At 40.4% G+C, this 23,645-nt stretch overlaps 1 protein-coding gene across 1 annotated transcript in view; it reads right to left on the bottom strand.

Moving 5' to 3' along the window:
- PATJ (PATJ crumbs cell polarity complex component) overlaps nucleotides 1-23,645 on the bottom strand; it is a 350,706-nt gene that overhangs the window by 12,884 nt on the left and 314,177 nt on the right. The window contains exons 36-41 of the mRNA XM_044914529.1: nucleotides 22,222-22,369; nucleotides 21,053-21,139; nucleotides 17,006-17,120; nucleotides 15,651-15,688; nucleotides 11,779-11,901; nucleotides 10,956-11,060 (exon numbers count right to left, since the gene is read on the bottom strand). Coding sequence (XP_044770464.1) covers nucleotides 10,956-11,060; nucleotides 11,779-11,901; nucleotides 15,651-15,688; nucleotides 17,006-17,120; nucleotides 21,053-21,139; nucleotides 22,222-22,369 — 616 coding nt within the window. The remainder of the gene's footprint in view (nucleotides 1-10,955; nucleotides 11,061-11,778; nucleotides 11,902-15,650; nucleotides 15,689-17,005; nucleotides 17,121-21,052; nucleotides 21,140-22,221; nucleotides 22,370-23,645) is intronic.

The following is a 23,645-nucleotide window of genomic DNA, read 5'->3' as shown; positions in this document are numbered from 1 at the left end:
TTGAAAATACTTAATTGCTCACTGGTGACGACTGTCTAACTAGAAAGGATGCCGGGATGCTAAACACACAGGTGCTTACTGAGTATCAACCTGATACATCATCCCTCTCTCACCTGCCATATGTAATCCACCACCAAGTCTTCTGGATTCTCTCTCTAAAATGCTTCTCAAATCCGTTTCCTTTTTGCTTCTGTGGTGACCATCCTAATCAATTCATCATCATCATCTGCCTTTTAACCGGCATCCCCACTCATCCTCTTCCAATCTCTCTTCTATACAATAATAGCCAGTTATCTTTTTCAATATAAAATGGATAATGGCAATCCCCTGCTTAAAACCTTTCGGTGGTCTCTCTCTGTACTTAGAATAAAACTCAGACTCCCTAATTATATACGCAAAAGTCCTCCCCTAGGGCGCCTGGGTGGCTCAGTTGGTTGGGCGACTGCCTTTGGCTCGGGTCATGATCCCAGAGTCCCCGGATCGAGTCCCTCATCGGGCTCCCTGCTCAGCGGGGAGTCTGCTCCTCCCTCTGACCCTACCCCCTCTTGTGCTCTCTCTCTCTCACTCTCTCTCTCAAAAAAAAAAAAAAAAAAGTCCTCCCCTAGCCTGCTCCTCTAATCTCATCAGTTTCCTTCCACTCCACTCCACATTCCAGTTCTCTCTGCCCACAATCTGCTCCCCCCCCCCAAAAAAAACACCAGTTGGCCTAGTATCAGCTTACAAGTCACATTCCTTGTACAAGCCTTCTTTACTACTGGTGCTTAAATTAATTTCTCTTGTTTTCCTCTCCATAGCACTCCCAAAATCTTTCTCACAAATTTTGATGATACATATTTCCGTGACTGCTAACGGGTCTCCCCCACCTCCCCATCACAGGATTCATGAGGATAAGGACTGCTTCTTAGTATGAACATGCCTGGCACGCAACAATTGCTTAATGAGTATTTGTGGAGTGAATGAACCCAAAACCTTCCTAAGGAATAGGGATTATGGGACTCAGTTTTCTGAATTTCCACAGAACAGAGTGAGACTGATAGAGGTTACAAGGAGATTGGTTTTGGGTCCTTTTAAGGAGAAAAAAACTCTGGTCAGGCTGTTACAGAATGGAACGGCACAGCTTGTTAGAGCATGAGCATCCTGCCAAAGCAAGCATTCAAATAGAGGCTCAAAATCTATCAATTTGGGATATAGCAAAGGGGATTCCTATATTTGGTGGGAATTTGGACTTGTACTCTCAGCTGGCCATAAACAGACTCTCCATTATGGGGCTGAAGAGGAAAGTTGATAAAATATTGTTTTCTCTAAGGTACCTTCAAAAGCCAAGTTTTGATCGCAACCTGCTCCTTTCTTTGCCCATTTGTTCAACCTATAACAGCGCCACGACTACTGAGTATCAACTGAGCACTTACTTTATGCTAAGCACTCTCCTGAGTCCCTACAGAGGTAGGTACCACTATTATTTCTGTATTTTAGACAGACGAACCTGGAGCTGAGAGGTTAAGTAACTTTCCCAAGGTCAGTTAAGGAGTGAAGGCTGGTTTCACTTCGTGTCATTTCACTCTAGAATCTTGTGCTCTTAATCATACGCAATGTTAGGGTACAGACCTGGTCTCGGACTCTCACACCAGGCAATCTGACTCACGCTGCATATAGTTAAGTACAGTCTAGATATGACAGTCAGGGAGGAAGAGGGGCAGAGAGATAGTTGAACAAGCAGTTGCAAATAGAGCAGACCGTCATGGCGTGTGGTTGACAGCAGGTGGGAAAACTCCCTGGCTCTCACAAGGTATTATAAGAAGAGGGCTCAGGGCATGGGAGATATATGCCCATGGATGTTCTAGAAGGATCTTTTTTTTTTTTTTTTAGCTTTTAGAAAGAGAATACACTTTCAAGAGTCCATGAAATCAGCCGTATAAATTGTGAAACCACAGTCACAGTTTTATTTGGGTAAAAATTAAATTTTTTTATCTAGCCAGAAAATATAAAAACACTTCTAACGGCACCATCTTACAGAAAAACTCACATCCCTCTAAAATCTGAAGGCCTCTTGCTTACCCCCAACCCTGAAATAAAAAGGGCCTCCCAACCATTGATGATATTAAATCCAAGGGGCTTACCTAGGATCCTTGGAGTTGTTCAAGCTCCTATTTTGTAGGAGTGGAAGCCAAGAAGCTAGATGGGAAATGTGAAGGATTTTCACTGATGGCTTAGTCTTTTGTAGGAAGACAAGGAGACCATAAACCCATCACCCCCAGAATGACTTTATAGCCCCAAGGTGTCTCCATTAACCATCATTAACCACCTTCGTCTCAGAGTTGATTGGTCTTCCCAGGGATAGATTTGTGAAAGGTGATACTCTGATCTATTTCGGAAGGATGTCTATGTTCAGATGGGGAGAAGTCCAAGGAGATGTGGCCAAGAGTCTTAGTTCAGCCCTGCATCTGAAGTGTCTTCCCCCATCAACACTAGGGACTAAAAAACACGGAGGTAAGGCTGGGAAAGGTCTATTTATGTGTTTTGAAGGGGGAAGGCAAACAGACTAATGGGAGGTTTACTCATTTTTTTTTTTTTTTTAAGTAAATCTATAACTCCTGGGTACAAACTTCTATGGTAGTTCGGAAGTAAAAAAAAAAAAAAAAAAAAAGGGGGCGAGAGTAGAAGAAACCAAGGCAAAGCAGATGTGTTCCGTCCCTTCAACGGACAGGCTTGAAGTTGTTGTTATCTAGTGTGGGGGGCAGATATGAACACATGCTGTTCAAAGTGGAGAGAGGAGAGGATAGGGTTTCTGGGTAAAGCAAAGAAGGCTTTGAGGTCCTCAGACAATAGGTATTAAGGTCTGAGCAACTTGAATATGTGGCTCAGGAGCTGTGGTGTCCAGAGTCCTTGGACCCAGCTATGGCCAGCTCCATTTCCACAGTATTCAGATTAGCAACCTTTCTTCTCAACCCTCATCCTTGGGGACTGGAGATATGGAAGATGTCTTCCTTGCTTCCCACTCACCCTTCAAAACCATCACCTGGTTCAAAACCTGTGGGTCCTTTGTTTTTCTTTACTGCTGCACACAGTGCTGCTACATATATCTTGAGTGGGTCTTTAAGACAAATAACTAGATGCAGCACTGCTAGGTGATGGGTACGCACAGAGGAAATGGAATAGATCTTCTGAAGCTGCCAAGTGGCTGCAGCAGTTTGAACTCTGACCACCAGGCTTTAATGATTTGTTTCCTCACCTTCTCCCCAACCTTGTTAGGATCAAACATTTAATAAGTGCCTACCCGAGGAGAGGGAGGTCACTGGTCTGAAGGAAGATGAGGAGGAAATCCCTGTACCTGAGGAGAGGGAGACATGTGAAATGACAAAGGAGGAGGAAGCCACTGTAACTGAGGGGAGAGAGACTCTTGAAATTAAAAAGGAAGAAGTCTCTCCACTTGAGGAGGGGTAGACTCGTGAAATGGAAGAAGAGAAAGAGGGAGTCACTCTGAGAGAAAGACTTGTGAAATGAAGGATGGGGAAGAAGTCCTATCCTCTGAGTCTAATGAAAAAGCAGAGACTTGTGAATCATTGGAAGAAGAAGAGCCAATAAGGATGTTTCCCCCTCCAACTGCCCTTGCCCCTCACAGTGTGTTTTCCCCTCCAAATGGATTCCCTGGTCAAACTGTGTTTTCCCCTCCAGGAGTGTGTTAATTCTGATAATGCTTTCTCATGCCTTGGCTTCTTGTGACATTTACTAATTTAGGTTAAAAGCAAAAACTAAATTCAATCAGAATTGTATGTTTTATATTAAAATGATGTATGCTTGATACTTTCTAATTGGGTAATAAAGCACAGGATTTTATGGCATGGACCCTAGGATGAGTACCTTTCCTTAAAAATAGTTTTGGAGGGCACCTGGGTGGCTCAGGTGGCTCAGTCGGTTCAGCATCTGCCTTCGGCTCAGGTCATGATCCCAGGGTCTTGGGACTGAGCCCCGCATCGGGCTCCCTGTTTAGCACGGAGTCTGCTTCTCCCTCTATACCTCGGCCTAACTGCCCCGCTTGTGCTTCTTTCTCTTTCTCTCTGAAATATATAAAATCTTAAAAAAAAAATAGGTTTGGGGGATTGTTTTGGAGAATTGAGAAGTCGAAATATTTTCCAGGTAAGTAGGATTATCACAATGTACAAAAGCTTGAGCTCCTTGCTTACAACTTTTCTGAGCTGCCGATCCTGTAGAGGAGTAAGATTAGCCCTTAGATTTGTTAGGAGTCAAATCTTGCAGTACAAAATACAAATTCAACACTCATACCCATCCTGGGTCCTAGATCCATAGTGTGGATATGCTGAAAACCGACAGGAAGGCTGTCAAGTTAAGGTGCTCTCTGAGAAAGCTGGCATCTTAAGATGGGGCACAGAACAGAAGAACAATCAAGAAAAGCTTGCCTTGGGCACCTGAGTCCCACATTGGGCTCCCTGCTCGGCGGGAAGCCTGCTTCTCTCTCTCCCACTCCCCCTGCTTGTGTTCCCTCTCTCGCTGTCTCTCTCTCTGTCAAATAACTAAATGAAATCTTAAAAAAAAAAAAAAAGAAAAGATTACCCTGTCCCACGACTGATATTTGGTGTAACTTAATGAAGTAGAAAGCACATCTGCTTCAAGTTTTTACTTCGAATCTAATGACACTGATTCCAGGGACATCAGAGTATACTGACTTCAACGTATCTGTTTTAAAAATATAATGGTTTGAAGTGTCAAATGTTTTAAGTCTGGAGTAAAATAAGGGGCCAGGTGACTGCTAGTGACATCACCATCTAGTGGCACACATCTCAAATGCCACCTGGAAAACCACCCCGTTTCCAGGGTTTTAGAAATGTTCACATCTGCTGACCTCAAGCCCATATTACTATAATGAAAGTAATACAGTGCCACTTATTTAATGCTTACCATTGGCAAGCTGCTATTTTATTAAACATTACACCTCATTTAATCCTCACAGCAAACTTGGAAGAAAGGAGCGATGATTCCTATTTATAGAAAACTGAAGAGTTAAGTGAGAGGACTCAAACACATGACGTTCTGACACTAAAGACTACTTGTTCTACAGAACTTCCCAGCGTCACTTGGCTTTCTATCCATCATGACCTCCACAGGTCAGCTGGTTACATATTAGAAACACCTGGGAAGCTTTAGACTCTCTTGAAGTCCATGCCACATCCCAAACCAATTCAATCCCTGTGTAGACCGAGGAACCAGGATTGGAATCAGTGACCTTACTGCACAGCCAAGGTTAAGAACGGCTCACAAGCCACTCCTTTACTGGTACTCACATGTGCCTTTAGATGCTTGCCCTGCACCCTCCATCACACACCTTTTCTGTTCCCAACCCAATTCATCTTTCTCCTCTAGTAGAATTTTTCTGGACCGAATTGGTAACCGTGCTGATTAGTTCACTATAATTTCATATCTTTTAACTCAATCAGCATAGCTCAGCAACCCACTCAACGTGACCAACACTTTTGTGCTAGGGGGCACAGACATTCCTTTGGATTGGTTCATGGTTTCAGGTGGAAATGATCCCCAGGCACTGCCTATTCCCCAACTTTTTGGTTGGAGAGTTTCCAAACAAAGGATTTCACAGGATTTATAAAGAGGGGAAAGGTGGGGTGACATGGATATTCCAGGCATAGAGAATAACACGCTTTACTCTCTCTAAATAATGCACCACTCCAGTGGGTCTCAGGTTGGCTTCTGAACTAACAGCAGCATCACTGCAATGATCATCATTGAATATTTTTTTCTTTTAAAGATTTTAAGTAATCTCTACACCCAACGCGGGGCTTGGACTTACAAACCCGAGATCAAGTCTCATGCTCTACCAACTGAGCCAGCCAGGCACCCCTTCACTGTAAAAATTTTAATCTTCTTTTTCAGAGGTAATATCATCCCTACCTTGTCTTCTATTTCCTTTGCTCCCAACTACTCCTTTGCTCTCTATTGACTTGCCACCAACTCTGAAAGAAAATCAATTTCTTTAAAGATTGCCAGTGATTTATTTACCAGGTGTAGTGACTTTTCCAGCTTTATTTACTTCTGCTTCATTGGTAAGTGTGCTATTTTTAAAATTCTTTTCTCCTTAAGTGTCTAGAACCTGTATTCTTGACTCCTGGTTCTTTTCTGTTTATTTTTCCAGGATATTTCTTTTTGTGTGCACATGATAAAAAATTAAATAGTACAGCACATGATAAAAAATTCAACACTTTCACTCTCTAGAGACACACTAAACATTTCTCTTTTCAATTCCAGAGGTATAAGCTAAGTAATATGCTTATAATCCTGTTTTAAAATTTATCATCTTGTTGATGTCTATCAACTCCCTATTTCAACAGATGAAATATTCCAGTGGATGAAAATTTAGCTTGCCAAACTCTTCCACTTTATATTATTTTAAAGTTCTACTTGTTTTCTGTGTTTCTTTAAATATACGTTTTTAAACCTCTGTAGTTCTAACAGTTTCCAACAATCTCTTTTATTTCAACTTTAAAGATTTACTTCTCATATTTTCCTCTCCACTAATACATCCCAAATAACCATGATACTAATATTTCATGCATTATGGTTGTATTGATTTTATTATTATGACTTACAATGTTTATATAAATGTTATTTATACTGAGTCAACCACTGTACTAGGATTACATTTCCTTTTCTTGGTACAAATTTATTTTCTCCAAGGTAACAATGATCTCATTTTGTTTAATTTTTATATACTTATCACCAATTGAGCCCCAAATTTTCCCAGTCATCTCAAACTTCTAATTTAAACAGATGAGAGAATTCATCTGTTCCTTTTCTTTCCTTTGATGCAGAGGCATCTCTCTTAGGTGTCTTCTCACCCTGCTCCAATTTGGGCAAGTTATTCTCTATGCTCGCTATACAGCTGTCCTGGGACTTCCACATTTCTCAGCATTGAATCCACTGGCTTCCCTCTTTCTTACTTGCTCTTTTGCTGGAGTACATCCTAAAGTAATTTTCTCAGAAACATACTGCTGAAAAAGAGGTGCCATTTGAATCTCTTGTTCTTCTGTAAGTAGCTTATACTTTTCTCTTTGAAAGGTTTAGAACGTATATAGGTATTATATTTATTTATCCTGCTTACTGATTCATGGACCTTAGGCTAAGGTTTATTTTTCTTTCTTATTTTTCTGTTTCTCTTTTTGCAACTCCTATTTGTTGGATATTGGATCCCTTGAATTAATCCCATGTCTTTTTCGTTTCCATTTTCAATTGAAGGTTCAAAAAGAAGTCACTGTTTTCTCTATATTATCTTTTTTTTTTTTTTTTTTTAAAGATTTTATTTATTTATTTGACAGAGAGACACAGCGAGAGAGGGAACACAAGCAGGGGGAGTGGGAGAGGGAGAAGCAGGCTTCCCGCCGAGCAGGGAGCCCGATGTGGGGCTCGATCCCAGGACCCTGGGATCATGACCTGAGCCGAAGGCAGACGCCCAACGACTGAGCCACCCAGGCGCCCCTCTATATTATCTTAATAAATATGACATCTCTCTCTCTCTCCCCCCAGACCAGCAGGTGGACCCTCTTATATCAATTTTGTGTGTGTGTGTGTGTGTGTGTGTGTTCTGGAGAATGTCCCCAAAGGGCCTCCCAAACTACTTTGTAGACAGACCCTTAATGAATCTCCCTGACTTCAGACTCTTTCCCCTGCCTTTCCTACTTGCTGTTGACTTCAAGCCTTTGTCCTGTCTTTGTCACCACTGTTTTCATTCATTTATTCAGCCAGTACCTATGATATATAATGTGCCAGGCGGTGGGGATGTTGACATTGAAAAGCCTCATATGGCTTTATTTACCCTGTTCCCAGCAGTGAAGTCTCCCTGAGTATTGGCGGTACATTTCCTTTGCCTACTGGACATCTCCAACTATAATGTTCTCTCCCAATGTCCTCTTCCCATATCCCCTAGTTTAGTTAGTGCTACCTCAATCCACCCATTCTGCTACACTCTTGAATGTTTGCACGATTTCTTAATGGACCCAAACAAGCCTCACAAGTTCCTTTAGTGATAAAAATCTCTGATATCCTCTTTTTATCTTCTGTGTTCTCAAAGAAAGATGTACCAAAAAAAAAAAAAAAATTCTAGCGGAGAAGCTGGGTTACCTGATTTTGTCCAAAAAAGGTTTGTTTCATGGTCATTCTATAGACAAAGGAGCTTAACCAGACAAACTATCAGACTAGAAAAGCAAATATAATTGGAAACATTTAAAATGACCCCGTGTAACCACATCAATCTCCACTGATCAATCTATGATTGAGAATAAGAAACCATCAGACTTTAAGGGCAGAAATATCTACCTTTTATTAACACCCAGAGACAGAAATTTATACTGTGGGGAGAAGCTTCTGTAAGGATTGGTCATCTCTTCCATTCTTTCCTTTTCATCATCCTGCTGTCTGCTGACCCAGACCTTAATCTTCTCTGTGCAACCAGCAGTTACTGACTGCTTTGCATGATACACCGACAGTAAGTCTTTTCCACATCATCAGACACAATTACCTGACCTTCCCTACTGCTCTGCCAATGCGCTGGCTCACCTGATGATAAAAATAATTACCTAGTGCCAAGTCAGCTGTAATAACTATATTGCTGGTACGATATGCACTTGTTTTAATTAAGGCAAATACACTATGTAACTGAAAGGCATTTGATGCAGGACATAAGAGTTTTCTGGGTTTTGTATCTAAAGCCTTTGGCAGCACATATGCTCCATACCCATAACTGTGTAGATTATAACTGTAAAAATCCCAAAGGATTCCATTATGCTTTTAATAGCACAGGTTAGAAAATAACACTACCAACTAATGTGATTAATGCAAGAGAGCATTTTAAAACCAAATGTCATTTTCTTAAAATACAGAAAGAGGAAAAATAAGGAACTCATTCAAAGGTATGTGAATAGTGGCCATTTGAGTGAAATGTTAATTCTGCATGGGAGAGCTTGAGTTCATTGTCATTTAGGGTGTTTTTATGGTTAATGTTACAGTTTTACATTGTAGCTTCTCATTTCTTTGTGAAGAAGGTAGAACTGAACAAATTACATTGGTGTATGAAAATACTGGTAATACCTGATTTTGCTAAGGGAGACATTTTTTTGTCTTGACATAGTTATTAGTTCAAATAACTTCCTTTTAAAAAATCTGTGTGGGCGCCTGGGTGGCTCAGTCGGTTAGGCGACTGCCTTCGGCTCAGGTCATGATCCTGGAGTCCCGGGATCGAGTCCCGCATCGGGCTCCCTGCTCCGCGGGGAGTCTGCTTCTCCCTCTGCCCTCTTCCCTCTCGTGCTCTCTGTCTCTCATTCTCTCTCTCTCAAATAAATAAATAAAATCTTAAAAAAAAAAAAAAAAAAAATCTGTGTAACGAATGGTCCCCAGAGACTGAGGAGTTGCACTTTTAGGCCTCTAGGGGTCAGCATAACTCGAAGGAAGAGCAAGCGTGGCGAGTAAGAAAAAGCAAGAACGCACAGGTGGGCGGGCGATTGAGGTGGGGTGGAGGGAGGAATGTGAGGTGGCAGCGTAAGGTCCACTGAAAGCGAGGACCAGGAGTACAGCGGAAGCTGACTCTACAGTCAGTCCACACGGTGTTCCGGTCTGTGTTCTGCAGAAACCCGGGGACCCAAATCACTGAATAATATGTTGCCTATCGCATCAACTGCCTTGACACTACCGACAGTATTTGTACGATCTCCTTCATACATGCTGAAAGTAATTTACTTTTTTTTTTTTTAAAGGATTTATTTATTTTAGAGAGGGGAGGGGCAGTGGGAGAGGGAGAGAGAATCCCAAGCAGATTCCCCACTGAGTGCAGAGTCCAACGTGGGGTTCTTCTACCCCATGACCCCGAGATCGTGACCTGAGCTGAAATCAGGAGTTGGAGCCTAACTGACTGAGCCACCCAGGTGCCCCATCGTTTACTTTCTGTAATGTCTGTTTTGGCCCTTTGGATTTAGACCACTGAGATGTCAGAGTTAAGCACCACAAAGTGATTCTCCCCAGTGTAATGGCTTTTCAGTTTGAAAGATTTTATTTTTAAGTAATCTCCACACCCAACGTGGGGCCCGAACTTGCAACCCTGAGATCAAGAGCTTCATGTTCTACTGACTGAGCCAGCCAGGCACCCCTGAAATTATTTGAAGGCTAGAATGATCTGAGGGGTTGGCTATCCCTCTCTAAGGTACTAAATGGTGGGTTTTATTCTTTTCACCTGTAAACCATTCAGTACTACCTGCAGAAGTGTGGTGATTATAATCATACATTTTGGAAGAAACTCATTAGCAAAACTCGCAGTATCATGGTCTCTCTGCACCGTATCAATCTCAGAGACGTGTGGAGTGCTGAAATTTAAGGAGGGGTAATGAACAGCACACCTCCTTTCTACTTCCTGCTAGATTTCCCTGTGTATCTGGACAACACTCTTGCGGACCACAGCTGATAAATAACTGTCTGCCTCAGTTGATGACAACCACACAGTGAAAATTTAACAGTGTTGGCAATCATTTATGCTACAGGGGAAAAAGAGCATTATATTTTTTTCCTTCCTTTAAAGGGAGTGGAAGAAACAGCGTCTGGGCAGTTCGGTAACAGGTTTTGGGCATAAGAAAAGAAATCATTTCCTATTCCTCACAAACTTTGATTTACAAAAGAATGCTGGAAGCTAAAAGCCTTGTTGATTTATCATGTGAAGCAAAGAGTAATTTTTCTCCCCTTGTTAGGCTTTCATATAATCATGCTCACTGCCTATATGGGTGGCATTAAAGAATTTCTGAATAAAAATAATAATTTCTTGCTTTCAACCTTCATAATTCACATCAGCAAGCACCCTGCTGGGCGGTGATGCCTGCTACCAGTGATGCTCAATCTTTTTTGCACGTCACTTATCTGCCTCGCGCAGCTGCGTGTCCCATTGATCGCAATACCTGCAGGATAATGCGCCCGTAGGCGTTCTTTAGCAGATTAACCACATCCGCGTGAGACAGCCCATCCAAAGGTTGCCCATTAATGCTGACAATCCGATCTCCAACCTGGAAGTACAAAAGTGGTAGAAAATCACTATCATTAAGAAAAATTCAATTTGAGGAGAATGCTTAAAATTCTTTTTAAGTTGTATTTCCCATTTGTGGCTATTGTGAAGATTCTGTGTTTCTCCTGTGTATGCAAGTTCCAGAAGCATGAGGAATTTTTATGACTTTCCCCAAATACAGACCAATCAGAGAAACAAGAAGGGGGTCAGGTTTGATTAGGGGAAGGCACGGCAGGCCACTTTTGTATTTTGGCAATGGTGGTTCCCCAATAATAGTGGGGCATACAAATTAACTGTTCAATAAAGCTCTAATGAGGAAGCCAAATATTTTCTTCTTTATTTTTCTACCTAAGTTAAGATTAAGGGGCAATGGGGGAAAAAAAATCATAAGAACGTTAATTCTTCTGGTTGAAGGACGATTCTAAGGTCAAATCTCCCTCAGGTGAAAATTAATTTTGGGCGAAATGAAGTGCTAAAAATGGTACGGGAGGCTTTGCAAATGAGCTGCAATTTCTTCTTTCATTGGGAAGCTTTGATACAAACAATAATATTTTTATATGCCCAGGGACCTAATGAATTTTAGGTGTAAACGTTCTCCAATGCATTTTGCCCTCAGCGTGGGTCTCTGTTGGAATTTCAACTTTAAATAAAGCGCCCATGGCTGCAACTTTGTCTCCCATCACATGCTGTTAGCATTTCACCATTTTCCTTTTGTTTACCTTAAGCTTCTGTGTACGGGCAGCCACACCACTGGCCTGAATCATGGCAATAAATATTGGGATATCTCCTAAGGGACTTCCTTTTCCTCCGGCGATACTGATTCCAAGGGCATCGCTGAGCTCCTAAAAAATAAGGAAAACACAGTGCTCATATATTTAATAAAAAATCACAACCTGATTGCTCCCGGATAGCTGTTGAACAAAATCCTTCCATGATGCAGGAGGCCAGGGTAACACAGGAGTTAAGTGCAGCGCCTCTGGAGTCGGAAAGAGACCTGTGTTTTCAGCTCTAGCACTTAATTAGCTGGGGGTGGAGAGGGTCTTAAGGCAGTTCCTTAACCTCTTAAGAGTTTCCATCTTTATGTTGATTTGAGGATTAAATGAGATGATATAGTGCATTCTTAGCCTACAGAAGAGGCTCAATAAAAGGCAACAGGAGTAAAAACACACACAAAAATACAAAACAACCCTATGTTACTGCTCAGTTTAGTGGCCAATTTTGATGCAGACTTGGCAAGTATGTTCTCATATGGTGTTTATGATTAAACTGCCACACATATCATGCTCTTCTGGGTGTGAACAAACACACTTGGCTCTAAAAGAGCTGCACGGCTGCATTACAACAAAGGATCTGAGAGAACACCCACTGGAATGATAACGGAGTTTGCAGGGAGACGGAAGATGTGGCTGAAAGATTAGGAGGTGAGGCAGCTTGATTCGCTCGGATCCTGGTGAAGAGATCCTGGCTCTCGTCCAGGTCTTCTCCACATTTGTATCACAGGGTTACTATTTTAAAAATCATGGAAAGAATGACTGACGTGTTCCACTTTCAGCATGGTGGCATTTGCTCCACTATAGTAGCTCTCTCCTGCTGATTAAAATGCACAACTCCGTCAAGCACAGAAAACAACTACCTGAGGCTTCGGAAAAGTAAAGAAACAAATTGTGGTAGAGAGCCAAAACTTGGAGTAAAAGCAGCAGGGGGTGGATCGCCCCCTTCTTTTCCTGGCAGCGTTGTCCTGAGGGTGAGAGCCGGTCAAGGAGCTGGAAAGGTGCCGCACAGTGTGACACTGATGTGGATGCCTCTCTCGCCCCATCTCGCCCCATCTTGCTGGTCAGAGGAACCAGGTGAGGGAGCCCCCGTGACTGGAGAATAAAGGAAGAAAGCTGGAGCAGAGAGCACCACAGAATTCTCTGGCTTCGTTCTAAGTGACTCATGTGTGGGACCGACCAACACAGACCTGAGCTGGGAGGTGAACCCCCGCTCCCGGAAGGGGAGACAGAATTTGCAGTCTGAACCCGAATGGGCTGACTGCCTGCTAAACCATAAACATCCGTACTCTTCTGAGTCTACACAGCGTTACATTCCTGAGGACCAAAACTACTCAGTATGCAAAGAAAATGTGACCAGTGTTTTTCAGTTCTTTAAAATATGCAGGACGGGGTGCCTGGGTGGCTCAGTTGGTTAAGCGTCTGCCTTTGGCCCAGGTCATGATCCCAGGGTCCTGGGATCGAGCCCCGCATCGGGCTCCCTGCTCAGCAAGGAGTCTGCTCCTCCCTCTGCCCTGCTTGTGTTCTCTCTCTCACTTACTCTCTCTCAAATAAATAAATAAATACATACATACATACATAAATGATGCAGGACATTTGAAAGTAAAAATTATAACAGTATTTGGTTGGGTTCTCGATTTATGTAAATGTATACATATGATGACTATGGCATAAATATTAGTGGCGTGGGTGCGGTAAAGGGACTTACATGGTAGCAAGACTCCCAACATTTTAATTGATTATTGAAAATATACACAGCTTAGGGTGCTTCAATTTTACCTCATAAAGTTGGAAGATGGGAAAAGAACAAAATGACAACAAAAACCATATATGAAAGAACTTTAAAAACTCATATCACATAAGTGTGAGGAATTATTCTTTACTATTACTAATATTACTAATGCTGCCATGTCATGCCTATAAGAGAAGAATGGTGAAGCTGACCTCTCCAGTCACGGGTCATTTATATCCTGTTTTTGAACGTATTTGTGTCTGGCTTATGTTTTTTGAATGCATCAACAGTAAACCAATGCATGCAAAATGGCAAGATGAATTTCATCACAAAAGTTTCTGCTTGGAACATGTGTGGGAGAACACGGTTCTCTCTCCTGGTGGGAGTAGGCCTTTTTATAAAAGCCTGTAAAAAAAAAAATGGCTGAAATGACTAAGGAAACATAAACTTATGGTTTATTTATTTTTTTTTTAAAGATTTACCCATTTATTTGAGAGAGGGAAAGCACACATGAGCCTGAGTGGGAGGGGGAGAGGGAAAGAGACTCAAGCAGACTTCGCTGCTGAGCTCGGAGCCTGACATGGGGCTCAATCCCACTCCTGTGAGGTCACGACCTGAGCTGAAACCAAGAATCAGAGGCTCAACCAACTGCACCACCTGGGCACCTGCATAAAATGTTATTTTGCAATGAGGAGAAATTTATGGAATAACTTGGCTTTGTTCAAATCCATCATAATGCTTCCGTAATTTATCCATAATTATGTACACATTTGGTAGATTTAACTTTCCTATCATAGGAACATCTGAGTTGCCACTCTGGTGGAAAGATACTAGGAACAAATGAAGCAGATTTACTACAAACTATAGTCAATAACAATGGATGCCACTTCCTGGACATCTATGACGCACTAGATACTATGCTAAGTACGCTATTTGCATTATCTCTTTTAATCCACACAGTAAGATTGATCTTGTGAGTTAAGTGTTGTCATCCCCAGTCTACAGACGAGAAAACTTGAGTAACTTGCCAAGTCATAGAGCTAATAAATGGTAGAGTGCCTTCAAACACAGCTATGATTGATTCCAGAGAACTAAGCTATGCTGGATATGTCTTCACTGCAGCTGAACCATGATTATAACAAGGTCATAATTTCTTTTTTAAAGACTTCTTGAATCCCAAATTTAATGGTTGAAAGTGATCAAAATAAAAGTACTTTCCAATATTCTGGATATCACACAGGAGTCTGAAAATCAGGATTGGCAACTTTATGAACTTTAACACAACACACAATCTTCTCAAGAAGGCAATTTAGCAATATGTATAAAAGCCTTTAAGTAACAAATGTGGCTTTTGAATCAATAATTTCATTTCTAGGAACGAATCCTGAGGAAATAACCCATGATACATGAAAAAAGAAAAACACAGATGTTGCTATAAAAGAGCAAAAGTTGAGAAATATGCTAATTGTTTACTAGGAGGAAGCTGATTAATTACAGCACATTTATATGATGGAATACTATGCAACTAATAAAAATCATGCTGTGTGCCATAAAAAAATACTAGAATGGCTAAAAGTTCATCCTTTAAAGTGAAGGAGACAGGGGAACCTGGGTGGCTCAGTTGGTTAAGTGTCTGACTCTTGATTTTGGCTCAGGCTGTGATCTCAGGGTGCTGGGATCAGGCCCTGCATTGGGCTCCATGCTTGGCATGGAGTCTGCTTGAGATTCTATCCCTCTGCCCCTCCCCCTGCTCACACATGCTCTCCCTAAATAAATAAAATCTTAAAAAAAAAAAGTGGAAAAAGACAAGCTACCAGAGTGTAATACACCATTTTTTTTTTTTGGTTTGTTTTATAAAACTTAAACACATGCATAAAACATAGTGGATGGGACATACCAAAAAATTCACAATGGTCCTCTATGTGGCTTTACTGTATTTTTCTAAGTCTATTTATGTTACACAGACCATTTAATGCCTTCAGTAACTTAAAAGAGCACAGTAACAATGCAAAAATTGTACTGAGGAGAAAATACACATTTTAACGGAAATACAATACAAATCAGAAAAATAGCAAAATTATTGACCTACCCTGATGATCTCAACAGTCCTTGGTCCCATATCTGTGCCTATAAATAAGGAAGCAACACAATTAACTTTTTAAAATAAAGAGATAACACAGTTAGGATTTAATATTCTCCTATAAAAATTTAAAAAAATAGTATCATTTTCTAGCTCTTTCGAGAGAGAATACAAACAGGTATTACATACTTTCTCAAAATCCCAACTGGCAACTATTGGTTAGGAGCTATTTTTTTTTTTTAAATTTTTTTTTTTTTAACAATGAAGAGAACTTTAAAAAAAATTATTAACATATAATGTATTATTGTTTCAGGGGTACAGGTCTGTGATTCATCAGTCTTACACAATTCAGAGCTCACCATAGCACGTACCCTCCCCAATGTCCATCACCCAGCCACCCCATCCCTCCCACCCCCCTCCACTCCAGCAACCCACAGTTTGTTTCCTGAGATTAAGAGTCTCTTATGGTTTGTCTCCCTCTCTGGTTCCATCTTGTTCCATTTTTCCCTCCCTTCCCCTATGATTCTGTCTTGTTTCTCAAATTCCACGTATCAGTGAGATCATATGATAATTGTCTGTCTCTGATTGACTTATTTCGCTTAGCATAATACCCTCTAGTTCCATGCATGTCGTTGCAAATGGCAAGATTTCGTTTTTTGATGGCTGCATAATATTCCATTGTGTGTGTGTGTGTGTGTGTGTGTGTACACACACCACATTTTCTTTATTCATTCATCTGTTGGACATCTAGGCTCTTTCCATAGTTTGGCTATTGTGGACATTGCTGCTATAAACATTGGGGTGCATGTGCTGGTTAGGGGCTATTTTAAAGAGGCCCTCTCTTGAGGTAGATGTGGTCATAACCACGTGGTCTGACAGAAGCTGATGGCAGTACCAGCAGCTACCCAGGATATCACCATATATCCTAAGTGGCTCGGGGGATGGGCTATTTGTGTATCATTGTACATTTTCCTGCCCTAATCGAAGACAACCCTCTCCTCAAGGAAAGACTTAAAAGGACCTGCCCCACCCACAAGGGTATATGCACTTTTGACCTTCCTCAAGTGACCTGTCATTTGAAATTTTTCTCTTTGGGAAATGGTTTTCTTTTATGAAGTAGTTTAGATTTCCACTTTCCTGTTTTTCATGTGATTTGTGTACAGTTAAAGACACATTCCCAAAATGAGTCCCTATGGCTTTCATTCCTTTAGAACAGGCTTTTCATCAAGCTTGGGGCTTAGGTGCACACGTTCGAAGATTTCGACGTGTTTGATTTGAGGGTGAAGAGATTGTTTTTAAAAAATATTAATATTTTAAAAATTGGGTCACAGGATGGTGTTGCTGGTGGTGCATCCAAGTCATACCTGAACTTTTGGGGGAAGGATCTGTAGCTCTTTTTGTGCCAACCAGGTTTTGCAGGCTGGTGATGACAGGAGCCAGGGAGGGATGGAAGTTGCTGTGCGCGCTGTGCTGGCTTCCCTGGAAAGAAAGCCCGCCATCAGCTGCGCTCAGACACGAACTTGGTCTTAAAACTTAAGACTTAGTATTTTAATTACTGACATAGCCATAACCATGTGATAGAAAATTCTGTAGAGGCTAAAAGAGAAAACAGAAGTGACCCCTACTCACACCCTTACCACTCTAACCCAATACCATTTGACATTTTTCTTTTTTTTAATATATGTATTTTTTTCATTTTATTTATTTATTTGTCAGAGAGCGAGCGAGCACAAGCAGGGGAGCGGCAGGCAGAGCAGACAGAGGGAGAAGCAGGCTCCCCGCTGAGCAGGGAGCCCGATGTGGGGCTCGATCCCAGGACCCTGGGATCATGACCTAGCCGAAGGCGTCCCATCATTTGACATTTTTCTATCGCCTTCCCCTTTATATGAGCTTTATATATATATAGTTTCAATCATCAAGATAGAAAACATGCAATAATTTAAGCTTTTCTTGCTCCCCATGAAATCGAAAAACATTTTCCTAGGTTGTTACATAGTGTTTATATGTGATCAGTTAATGGCATATGAGTCAGTGGGGGTTACAGCCAACATTTATTACCTTATTACTCAAATGATCATTTTGCTAAAACAACTATCATAAAATCCTGACTAACAGAAACTTTCTCCTCAGTTATAGGAGAAAGCAGCAAATATCAAGGGAATATATTGTTTTAGGAATGGGTTAAATTTTTTTTCTCCAAGATCTTCCTGGAGTCAGTGGTAATGGAGCCCAATCTACTTCCATTATGTCTTTTTATTCATTCAAATAAATATTTGAGGTCTACACTGTATAGTCATGTATGGCTAGTAGCTATTCGATGAGAATCATATACACAGTGGAGGACATTTCCAATGCAGGAAATAATGTAACCCCCCTCACCCAAAAAGTAACCAATAATGAATAAAGAATGTCTTCTACTAAATTATCAAGGTTATATCTAATTGCCTCAAAATTTTAAGCTAAACCGGGCGCCTGGGTGGCTCAGTCGTTAAGTGTCTGCCTTCGGCTCAGGTCATGATCCCAGGATCCTGGGATCGAGTCCCACATCGGGCTCCCCGCTCGGCGGGAAGCCTGCTTCTCCCTCCCCCACTCCCCCTGCTTATGTTCCCTCTCTCGCTGTGTCTCTCTCTGTCAAATTAATAAATAAAATCTTTAAAAAAAAAAATTTAAGCTAAACCTAAGATCACAATTATAATCTGATAAATTATAATTTGACCCATTTCCTTAGTTCTATGATGCAAGTTGTTTAATATTTTAATTCCTTAAATATGAAAACATTCAAATGTACAGAAAAGGTGAATTATATAGTAGACACTCATATGCATGCCACTTAAATTCCACAATCAATATTTTGCTGGATTTTCTTTCTCACATACCCATTCATCTGTTCATCAATGTTTAAAAATTCATTTCAAAGTAAGTGACAGACATCATATACTTCACAACGGATATATATATTTAAAGGAGTGTTTTCTATATTTTTCCTGAAAGGATATGATTTAAACCAATAGTGCTATAATAATATTCAGAATTGAGGGAGTATAGCATATTATAACTTTTGCCTAAAAAAATCTTAGAACAATGTGTTTGCCACGGCCTTTATAAATATGAACTGTGCCTGGAAGTGTTCCCTCAGTTATCTGAGGAAAAGATTTCTCAAGTGCTTTTCCATGACACACCGTCCTTTGAAGGGTAAAGGCACTCTTTTCTGGTTGGTGAAAAGACTTTTTAAAAAAAGAGGCTTGGTGGCCCCAAGAATAGATCTATCTTAGTGAACCCACTTTCCCTAGGTCAAGTCTAACAAATTATAATTCTCCTTGGCCCTCGGAAGAAGACATTTATCTCCTCATCTTATAACTGCCCAGAAAGAAATCTGTGCCACTAGAGGGTCTGAAGGTGGAAATGTCTGGGAATGGGATTTTCTTTTTCTCCAGTCGGGTCATGGGCTGGTCTTCAGCTCGTGATAATGGAGGACATTTCCTTTTCACAGCCAGCTATGAGCCTTCTTTTAATTAGCCAAGTATCACTGCAGACTCTCGTTATCATCTCAGCCAAAATTTTAAGGACAAAGTAAGGATAAAACATATTTACTGTTTTCCTTAAAATTGAATTAAACTTCTACCCCCTAAGGTTAAAAATTCTGTGCAGGAAGGTTAGATAAAAGTGTCTGATACTTTGTTTTAGGTTTCTAAAATAGGACAGCTCACATTTATAGATGAGCTAAATGGTGATGGTAGTTTTATTGATATTTAATAATCGAGCTTCTAAATTTGTTAGCTCTGAATCTAACCTAAGTGTGAACTTTATTAATCACAAAGATGTTCTTATACATGTTCTTCAATGACAGAAATCTAGTTCTACCTACTACCTCATCCTTCAGTTCAAACTTTTCTTTTTTTTAAATTTTGTTTTATTATGTTATGTTAATCACCATACATTACATCATCAGTTTTTGATGTAGTGTTCCATGATTCATTGTTTGCGTATAACTCAAACTTTTCTTAAAACATTGGAATTCTTTGTATCCCTTTGTGTTTTTGCATATGCTATTCCATCTGTCTGGGATGCCTTCTCCCTCTTTTCAACCTATCAAACTCCTTTTGCAGTGAGATCCGATGGAGTCTCCTCTGTGGCATCCTCCCATATTCTGCAAGGAAGAAAAATTTTATCCCCAGTATTGTTCAGTCTGAATTCTAACCTGCATACAACAAGGCTTTAGTGAAATCACTCAACAAGTGAATCTTCCACTAAGGAAGAAGCTCTGAGACAACTATTTTTGCATCTGAAATTCCCACTGTTGATACAAGTCTGCTCAGAATCATTATCAACCATTTGCTCCTGGAGTCCCCCTTCAGCACCGTGTCTTAGTACACATGATATTTGTTGCTCATTGCGTAGGCCAGAAATGAAAAGAGAAAATATATTCTAAAACTTAACATGATGTTTATTGGGTTTCACTGTTTTGAAGATTCTCTAAGATAGCTTAGTCTGCGATCCTAGCTGAACAATGGTATTTTTCTTTCCCCATTTTCTAATACCAGTGAAGCAAAGGAGGCACTTCATAGCATCCCAGAAGCACCTGTGTGCTAACCACAAACTCAGAACGACTTGTGAACAAAAGCCTTGGAGAGGCTTTAATTCTAAGGCAACTAGCGAGGGGACCAAAACTCATGCTTTTAACCTCAAGACAAAGGCCCATAAATAACCCACAAAGGAGATGGAGGTCACATGTTAAGTTTCTACAGCTTCATTATATACCAAATGGGACAAACATATAGTCTACCATCTTGATTTTGTCAGCATTATCATAAAAACAAAACAAAAAACCCAAACTTTGAAATATACTTTGTTAAAAATAAAAGTGGCACTTACATCAGCCTTGCAAATAAACGTAAGATGTTTGCTAACCTACAAAGTATCACCCATTAAGGCCTCCCTCTCAGAGGAGAACCCTCCACACTTGGCTCTCTTAGGAATATGCCATTAATTGCCCTCAGCATGTGTGAGTGGCTATTCACAAGTTAACTTTATAGCAATATTTAATTGAATGAATAGAACAATGTTGTGCTAATGAGGGTCAAATTGCCACCAGATGTTGCTTCTTTCTTTTTTTTAAATAAACACAGCTGTGTACATGCATGCATAGGCAATACAGAGCTACTAGTGGTCGAGAAAAGTGGTTCTAAGGAAATACTGGCAAGCAATAAAGGAGAGAAAAATCTAGGGATTAATGAATATTAACGAATTTCCATCCCACCTTTCATTTTTATTTCAAACATATTAAAATGCATTGAACATGGTGTTGTGAATATGCTGTCTAGTACACATTATTCCAATCATTTATGAAATGGGGAGCTTTCTCCCAGTGGGGATGGGTGAGTGAGTCAGTCTGATGGGAAGCCAGCAACAACCTGACTATTCTGTGAGGTCTTCCTTGAGGAGGTCCAGGAACCAGCTCGGAGTCTTCCAATCTCTAGCTGCACCAGCCCCTGTGCACACTTGGGAAGACAAGAAAAGAGGTGAAAAACAGCATTTAACTTCTAAATTATCATGGCAGAGCTTCCCCTCATCTCCGCACCAAGAATTGTAAACGGGTGATGAAAACAAGAGGGAAAAGGAAAATTCAGTAATCAAAAAAAAAAAAAAATCACACAAAATAACAAAAACTCATCAACTCCATGGTATTCATCTCATGACTTCATGACTTCTTTAAACATGGTAAAAGTATTACATTTCAATTCACCTCTTCCTTTTCCCTTCCGATTAAAGTATTCATGAGCAGTGAAATAATTAAGAAAAAGTGGTGAACGGGGGACAGAAAAATCAAACATAGAGATAATCTACAAATAACAAATTCTCTCATAAGTCATAACTGACTATACTAGGAAATCAGAATTTTAAAATAAACGAGGTTCATTTGTCTTTGCAAAAGCTTCCACAGCTATTTGTCAAACTGTGTAAGATGCAGCTGATTATAGTCGAATGGAAATTTACAAGAATTTTTATTAATCAGTTTCCCCCAAGGGAGGTAGCATCCATGTGGCAGAGACACTTGGAAGGGAATTCTGAACGTAGCCTCTCTACAACTTCAGTGAGAAACGGCTTGGGTGGTGGGAAAACCACTCAAGTAGATCCTTTTCATCTTGGACATGCTGCTTTACTTTTTCAAACTTCATTTGTGAAATAGAGGAATTGGTCTAGATAATCTTCAATGGTCCCTCACGCAATAAAAGCTGGATTTGGTAAATTCATGACAATACAGCTTTAGAGAAAAGGATGAATTTTTTGATTCCAGGAGAACTTACCCATCTAATGCATTCAGAGGGTAACTGTGGGTACTTGGTTTCTCACAAGGATAAAAACTAGCTTGGGAAGTCCCCAAAGAGGTTTCTCTATCAATCCTGATCCTGATAGTAAATCTAGCAGCTTTCTTGTAAAGCTATATATGATGGGTTAAAATAATCTGAGATTAGCTCTCTAGTGAAAACTAGAGTTAGCATAAAGTCGAACCCATTTATAACCAAGCTCGATTAGAATGGCTCCCTGTGGACTTCAGGCAGACAGCAGCCTGAGGACTCACCTTGAGGACAGTGGCCACTGTCTCTTGTGAAGCATTTCTCATGTCCTCCCCATTCACAGATAAGATTTGATCTCCCTGAATCAATCTCCTATCAAGGTCTGCAGCTCCACCTTTCACGATGTCAGAAATAAACACTCCACTTCCATTTCTGTGAATACCACAAAGCAGTGGGTAATGGCACAAGTTAGTATTTCTGAGTAAATCTGAGATTATTGACATTCTATACAGTATCACTAAATCCTGAAGCTTGGAATAGAGGTCCTACAAAGCCATCTCATCCAATAATACCCACTAACTTCCAAAATGATAAACCTCAGAGTGCTTGCCCTTTAAATAGTTTAGACCTATTTATGTTGCCTACTATAATATTCATTTTTATTGGCCCAAGGGCATCATTTCTGCAAGAGGACAATCTTAGCAAAATGAAATGGATCACTTGTTTTTTAAGGTGGTATACTAATCTACAGATGTTCCTTAATTTCATGATGAGTAAACTGTTAATAAAAAATATACAGGTTATTGTCATTCACTAGCTATTGCAAACAATGTGCAATGGATACCATATCTACAAGCATACCATTAGAATATTCTAGTTGTGGAATTGCTAAGTCAAAGAATTATGAATCGTGACAGCTTATACGCCTGACCCTTCACAATGGAACTTTCTGGGCTAAGGGATGTGAATGTTCCTTACAACTCAATCTGAAATACTAGTGTTATATGAAGACTGTTTTATCAATCCAGTAGGAAACCATAAAGAAAAAACCATTCCTCTAAGTGGAATCTCCCCAGGCATATGTATGTGTCACAACCAGCAAGGAAATTTCAACTTGGGCTCTGTCAGGTGCGCTGCACCCAAGTCTGCATTGAGTTTGTTTAGAAATAGGAGTCCCAGCTTTTGTGATTTATAATGCATTTTCACAGTGATGATTTAATGGTGCTGAAGGATGAGATCACGACAGCACAGTACTTGGCACAAAATCCATGCTCTCAAAAACTGTCTCCAAGATTTTTATTTTAATAACAGTTTGGACAGCTGGAAAAAAGCAGTAGGCTAGCCATCAGAGGTCTGTGAGGGCACAGGACATAACATATAAAAAATCAACTTCACTTCTTCCTAAGAAGATGGTTGATAACCATTTAGGACCGTATTGGGGTGTCACCTGGAAACCTTGCAGCCCTGTTGGAATAAATACACACTAAGTATTGAAAACCAGTAAACCATGGGAGCTGGAATTGCAGTTTCAAGATATTACTTACTTTTCTAATCTACTACTGTTATTCTATAATGCCCATCATATGGGTAAGCAGCATAGACTTCAAAAGAAAAGCCTAGCCAAAAGGATCTACCTACATTTTTGTTGCAAGTTATTCTTTTGGGGACATCTTTCTTAATGAAAACTACTGTCATGAAAAATTTGCAA

The sequence above is a fragment of the Neomonachus schauinslandi genome, chromosome 4 (genome assembly GCF_002201575.2).
Source record: "Neomonachus schauinslandi chromosome 4, ASM220157v2, whole genome shotgun sequence".
In the NCBI taxonomy this organism is placed as follows: domain Eukaryota; kingdom Metazoa; phylum Chordata; class Mammalia; order Carnivora; family Phocidae; genus Neomonachus; species Neomonachus schauinslandi.
The sequence above is the reverse complement of the archived record's forward strand: the minus strand, read 5'-3'. Positions and strand labels throughout refer to the sequence as shown.